At 33.3% G+C, this 7239-nt stretch overlaps 1 protein-coding gene across 1 annotated transcript; it reads right to left on the reverse strand.

Moving 5' to 3' along the window:
* Positions 1-3646: 3646 nt before the first annotated feature.
* On the reverse strand, positions 3647-4736 carry fabp7a (fatty acid binding protein 7, brain, a). Its single transcript, XM_073826484.1, has 4 exons — positions 4592-4736; positions 4234-4406; positions 4039-4140; positions 3647-3942 (listed from the first exon to the last, which is right to left on the reverse strand). Exons 1-4 carry the CDS (start codon positions 4662-4664, stop codon positions 3892-3894), a joined length of 399 nt encoding a protein of 132 aa, XP_073682585.1. The 5' UTR covers positions 4665-4736; the 3' UTR covers positions 3647-3891.
* Between the last annotated feature and the right edge of the window lie 2503 nt (positions 4737-7239).

Raw genomic sequence — 7239 nt, forward strand, 5'->3', positions numbered from 1 at the left:
TTTCCTATACCCTTCAATGTTGACATAAAATGCTGCACAAAATGCTTCCAATTAATCTCTATCACATTTTGGTGCAAATTCTACTTAATTAAGCTAATAAATAAACAGTTTACATGAACTTTGGAAACTATGATCCAAATACAACCCAGCTGCATCCAATAATAGCGATGCTGCCAGGTTTGGGACAGTACTTTTTACATTGGGCCCTGAAGTAAAACCAAAACCAGTTCTCATCTCAGCAATATTTAAATAAAGCTGCTTGTCTCTGTATTGTGATTTTTTTTTACGTTTCATTAAGTTGCTCATGAGTTGTCTCATGCTTTTAGGTCAGCCGTGAGTGCAGAGAACAATGCCTGATTACTTTCCACTCCAATTACGACGCTTTTGTGACTGAGACAGTCCATTCACAATCTGCTGTTAGACTGAAGCCATCGTGACAGTCCTGGGTCACACTAAACTGTCACTATGCTGTCTGGAACGAGTCTTGTGAAATATTATTTTGAGCAATAGTAGCCAGATTCTCTGCAAGAGTTGACTATTGCATAGTGTGTTATAGTTCATGATGTTAAGTGGCAGTTCAGTTTTTGAGGTTTTGCTTACTTTTTAACAGCAGTCGAAAGTTTAATAATTAAGAATTTTTTATCTCTTTGAAAAAAGTCTCTTATATGCTCACTATGGCTGCATTTGTTTACAGTTAAAACAGCAATATTGTAAAATATTATTATTATTTTTTTAATCTTGTTTGAATATATTTTAACATATATTCCTGTGGTGGCAAAGCTAAATTTTCAGCGGGCACTACTTCAGTTTTCAGTCTCACATGATCGTCCGATAGAGTTAAAAACAATATAGAGTGTTTTACATTTACATATAGTCCATAAGAGAAAATATTAATATAATTTATAGAACTCTTTTCAAAAGTTTACATACACTTGATTCTTAATACTGTGTTGTTATCTGAATGATTCACAGCTATATCCTTCAGGTCCCACAAATTCTGTGGTTTTTCAGCATTTTTGTGTATTTGAATCCTTTCCAACAATGACTGGATGATTTTGAAATCGATATTTTTCACACTGAGGACAACTGAGGGGCTCATATGCAACTTTTACAGAAGGTTTAAAAGAAGGAAACACTATGCATTGATTATTTTGACTTCTGGGAAACATGTAAGTATCTTCTGTAGCTTCTGAGGGGCAGTACTATGACAAAAAAAAGAAGATATTTTGGCAAAATAAGAAAAATGTACACATCTTCATTCTGTTAAAAAGTTTAATGCACAGTTTTACCTTCTGAGGCATCAGTGAGCACTTTAACCTCTTGGTTGTCCTCAGCATGAAAAGATGGATCTCACAATCATACAGTCATTGTTGGAAAGGGTTCAAGTATACAAAAATGCTGAAAAACCACATAATTTTTTGGGACCTGAAGGGTTTTTCTGAAAAAGGGCAATTTAACTGTTCAGGATAAACAAGGGACTCATAAACAACTATCACTAAAAAAATAAATAAAAATAAAAATAAACAGGTTTGGATCATTCAGGTAACAACAAAGTATTAAGAATCAAGTGTATGTAAATTTTGGAACGGTAATTTTTATAAATTAAACTATTCTTTTCTCTTCTGGACTAAATGTAAATGTCTTTTATGTGAAATATCTTATTCAGGTTAGTACTAAGTAAAAAAAAAACGTGCATTTTGCAGATTCTTCAAGGTGTATGTAAACTTTTGACTTCAACTGTACTAATTAATATAAAAATTATTTTTGAAGGATCAAGTGATACTGAAACCTGCAGTACTGGCTGCTGAAAATTCAGCTTTGTATCATAGAAATAAGTTTTATTTTAAGTATATTAAAATAGAAAACAGTACTTTTGTACTGTAATAATATTTCACTATATTACTGTTTTTATTGCATTTTTTAAACCAGCTTAGATACCTCTTTCAAAACATTAAAATGTTTTATTATTCCAAACTTTTGACTGCTAAGAAATCATAATTTAATACAAGCGGCTGTAACAAATTTAGCCTAGTAACATCACACTCTAGGCTAAAGCATCTGAACATGGTTGGTCAAATTGATCGAATGATGTTGCTACGTACAGGCAATGCGGATTATAGGATTAACTTTGACCCACTGACAACGTGTTCCCTCCTGGCAGGTTCAAATTATGGAGGAGTTACTACAGGTCATTTTCACAGGGGTGCACACGATCATTCCCAGCATTATGTTGAACAAACTGAGGACTGTTCTTCTCCCAGACTGCCATTTTCAATCCAAATGCAGATATCTCTGGCCCACACTAAAGAGTCTTTTAAATAGTCTGTCGCCTGTGTTCAAACTGCTCCAGAAGTAAAACAAACAGTCATTCAGGACTTCAGACAGCCTTTTTCTCATGATACACAACTGGGCAAGTCATTGAGTTCTCAGTCTGAAGTGGGCGCTTGAAACGCTTACCCAGTGAAATAGTTAATAATGGCGACAGGTTAAGTTCAATCTTCTCAGATATGACTCCAGTGTGTAGGCCATCCGCTCAGTGGATTAAGGCGGCCCAGCGTCGACTCTCAAAGGCAAAATCTAATTAGCATCTAAAGCACGGAAATGGCTGATCATTAATACCTTATGGTCATCATCCCAGTACAGCCCGTAATCGGACTGGATTATGTGTAATAAAACTTAAATCACATGTAAACCCGGTCTATACAGTACCTTATGGTTATAGAACAAATTCTATTCAATTAATACACTATTTGTTTAGTTTCTGGCACAAATTCAATGTGAGATCTCAAAGCAAATAGAACGCTAAATGTACAATGTCAGCAACAGTGCTTCAGAACGAAGGTCTTAGTTATATAACACAATAAAAGAGCAATAAATTATTTTGTTTACAAATAGCCACGCCCACCCTAAGCCCCGTTCACACCAAGAGCGACAACGATAACTACATTTGCCTCCACATCAGTGAACGATAACTGTTTTTGTTGCATTTACACGATTTCAACCAGTAGATGTCCTCAGCATGCACGTTTCGACCGCATCTAAACAGTGAATCTAGCGTAAACTATCTGATCTCTAACGTAGTCAATGTAGTGAAAATAAAAACAATACTTTTCTACTGCACCTTCAAAGGAGGCAAGACAATGTTGTCCAAACTAGCGCTGAATGTAATTTTATGTTTTATGTTACTCTGTTTGCTGTGCAATGTCTGTTTCTCTGCATTTTTTAATTTTATCCACCTTATTTTTGCCATAAGAGTGGGTGTGGCCATTTATACGCTTTATGGGTGTGGCTTCAGGTCTCATCCACTTTCAGCTATTTTTAGCTGTACAAAACAGCTAGTTTTGCTGCTTGATGTTGCGAATTGGTGTGTCTCACCAATTATTTTAATGTATTATCTTAATTATGAACACACTGGTTTGCATTAAAAAATAATTCTGTCTTAATGTAATTTTAATTTAAATGCAAAACGATTTTTTTTTGTTATGAATTATGTTTGTGAAATAAAAATAAAAATTGTGGTTGTAAAGTTCTTAGTTCACAATTGTTTCTGGCAATTGAATGACAAATATTACTACTATGAAAACTTCCTTCAACATGTAAGTAATGATAAAACTAAACCGTTTGCATCAAACAACAAGACAGAGAGTCGTTTTTTGATCAAGTGTGTATTTCATTCAATTTGACACAAAGTCAGGCCTCAATTATACAATCGACTTACATCAATGACATTCTGCAATGTTCACAAAAACAATGTGCATTTTATATAAAAGATCTTACAAAAATGTCTCACATCTTAAAAAGGGGAAAACTCGGTTGAGAATACAATGTAAAAATTCCCTTGTAGTATTGTCAAGTTGTCAGGGTAATACTGAAGCGTCCATTGGTTTGACATTATGCCTTTTCATATGAGCGGACAGCCTGGACACCCTCAAAGGTCAAGGTCTGGAAACAGCAAAGATAAAGATTAAGGCACATTAAAAATCCATGACATATACTATAAATAACTAAATCAAAACGAATCTTATAAATGCTGCTTACCATGATCATTTTACCATCCTTGATTTCTCTAATAAACTTAGTCTCCTTGTCGTCCCACCTCTGAACGTGGATGAGATTGTCTCCTTCCAAGGTTACAGTGGACTAAAATGAGACAAAAAGATGTAAGTTAGTTTTTGTAGTGCTTTATTTTATAAAATTCATGTAAGGTAAAAACAGAAATAAAAACAGACAAACCTTTACATGTCTGTCATCTGCTGTGGTTTCGTCAAACTCCTCTCCTAGTTTGAAAGAAATCTCAGTGTTTTTGAAGGTGCTCAGCGTCTTTATCACAACTTTGTCCCCCTCATGACTGATGACAATTGTAGGTTTGGTAACATTGCCTACTTGCCTGGTGGCGAAACCAACACCTGTGGAATTGAAAAGAAAAAATCAGAAAACATAACTTCAAAAAAACTATTAGCCTATATAAAATGTAGAGAAAATGTCATTAAATGCTATTAAACACCTGACTGTACTATTGCACCTTGCACGTGGAAGGTGTTAAGAGGAATTCTCTATTATTTCTGCAAAATAATATCTTATTTTGACTTACCCAGTGCTTTCATGTATTCATCAAAGTTCTGGCTGTCAACCAACTTCCAAGTTGCACAAAATGCATCAACCATATTGACAGTTTAAAATGCAGCGATCAAATACACAGTGGTCCTTGTACAGTCACAGACTACAGTCTCCTCAGTGTCTGCGGACCGCAAAGCCCAAACTAATTAATACTGGCAGGGAGGCGGGGCTTTAGGGCAAGCTTGTGCTGATTGGATGGGTTTTTATCTACTGAAGCTGTGATTTGTTGAAACGCATGGCGAGAAGTGACACTGTAATTTCAATAGTATAATCCAATAAAGTCTGGAACTTTGTATTTGAGCAAAGATTAATATGTTAATGATTACAGTTCAGACTTTTTTAATTTTAATATAGGATATATGTAGATTATCATACATATTCCACATTTCGCAATTAAAAATTTAAGACAAATAAAATATGCAAACTGTAAAACTCTTGTCTTTGAACAAGTGGATCGATCACTATTTCTATTTCAAAGCTAGGCAACTTTTTTTTTTGAGCAGGCGCATTTATTTATTTTAGAGAAATGCATTTGCAGCGGTTTACAGTAATGCACAAAGAAAATAACTGATCAAATATAAAATAAAAAAAATATAAATCCATTCAAGCATCACTTGCAGTGACAGGTTATTTGTAGTACAGACACGTAAGTTTTGCATGACTATAGAATAAGATGATTCTTATCGCACAATAAATTGTACAACACTAAAACTGTAATAAACTAATATAACACGTAAAATTAATGGTATAAAATATATAATCATCATATATTATACATTTTAAGCATTCAGCAGGTCTTCATAAGGAAGACATCTTCCTCCAGGGGGCGCAGGAAGACTCAAAAAGCAGAATAAAAATGTCAGTAAGTGATTGCTGAGGCATTTATACTGCATATACAAAATATGGGTAACACTTTTAAATAAGGTTCATTAGTTAAACATTAGTTAATGTATTAACTAACATGAAATAACCTTGAGCAATACATTTGTTACTGTAATTACTAACCTTTCAGTTAACGGAAATACAGTTGTTCATTGTTTGTTCATGTTAGTTCACACTGCATTAATTCATGTTAACAAAATTTTAATAATGTATTAGTAAATGTTGAAATTATCATTACCGAAGATTAATAAATGCTGTATAAGTGCAGTTCATTATTAGTTCATGTTAACTAATGTGGTTAACTAATGTTAACCAATGAACCTTATTGTAAAGTGTTACCAAATATTGTACATTATTTTTTTTTTTAGAATAATTCGTAGGTCCGCTGAGGAGCCTCTAGTTTATCATCAGTGTTTGCCGGAGGCCCATATGGTTCATAATCAGTACACTTGCAAAGGCAAATTTATTGATTTTCAGTGGACAGATTAAATGTACCAATCATTCATATTTATTTTATCCAATGTGACTTTCAAAAAGAAGCATTCAATTCACATTTGGTCCTATTCGTCCCCGACAGATAATCAAAGCTTTTTTTCTACAGTATTTGCAATAGTAAAGACAAAATCAATCATTAAATCCACAGTAACTACATTGCCATGGCTTTTTACAGCATAGTAAAAAAACATGTTAACTATAAACTTTACCATGATTTAAAAAAAAATCTGGTTACTATGCTTACCATAGTTTTATTCCAGCATTACAACAATACTAGAAGAACCATGGGAGCAAAACCTTGGCTGAAAAAAAAAAAAAAAAAAAATACAATAGAAACCATCACAGAAATTCTAATGGTGTCTACTACAAATACCTTTACGAACATTACAAACCATCAACTTTTAACCTTTAAAACATTTTCCATTATAATTTGAAAAAAGCAATAGAAAGTGACCAGTTACCAGTAGAAACCCAATACAAATCCCATTATAACCAGTAAAACCTTTAAAAAGTCTGTGATGGTGTCTGTTTTTTTTAGCGGGTGGTCATGGTTACTACAGTTTTACCATAGTAAAACCATGATTAACTGTTATGAGAGTGGGTGTGGCCATTTGTACATTTTATGGGTCTGGCTTCCAGTCTCATTCAGGTCAATCTATTTTAGCTGTACAAAACAGCTAGTTTTACTGATTGATATTGCAAATTGGTGTGTCTTAGTAATAATTAGTATAAGTAAATAGTAAAATCATGATGAACTGTTGTAAGGGTACAGCGCTTTTCACAATACATATAATTTCAAAGCATCTTTACAGAAAATGCTTCAAGGTTACAACATACAGGGCCTAAAACTAACTTTTTGCCACACCTGCCAATGGCTGGTGACATGATCAAATTTACCATGCTATTTTTTTTTACTGGCTTTTTACAAAAACAGAAAGTTATTACTACTACAATGACTAAACCTACAATATGTCCTGTTTCTGGTGTCTCTATTAAATGCTTTTTTTTCTTTCTCAATTGTACCTATTAATTTAACACTGCACTATAACTGAAAGCTATTATTCCTTATTTTTAGGCTCTGAAATAACATAATTTAAGCATTCATTTTATTACAAATACAGCAAAAACAGTAATATTGTAAAATATTGCAATTTAAAATACCAGTTTTCTTTTGTAATGTACTTTAAAATATAATTTATTCCTTTGATGCAAAGCTGAAGTTTCAGCATCACTACTCCAGTTTTC

The sequence above is a fragment of the Garra rufa genome, chromosome 21, assembly GCF_049309525.1.
Source record: "Garra rufa chromosome 21, GarRuf1.0, whole genome shotgun sequence".
Taxonomy (NCBI): domain Eukaryota; kingdom Metazoa; phylum Chordata; class Actinopteri; order Cypriniformes; family Cyprinidae; genus Garra; species Garra rufa.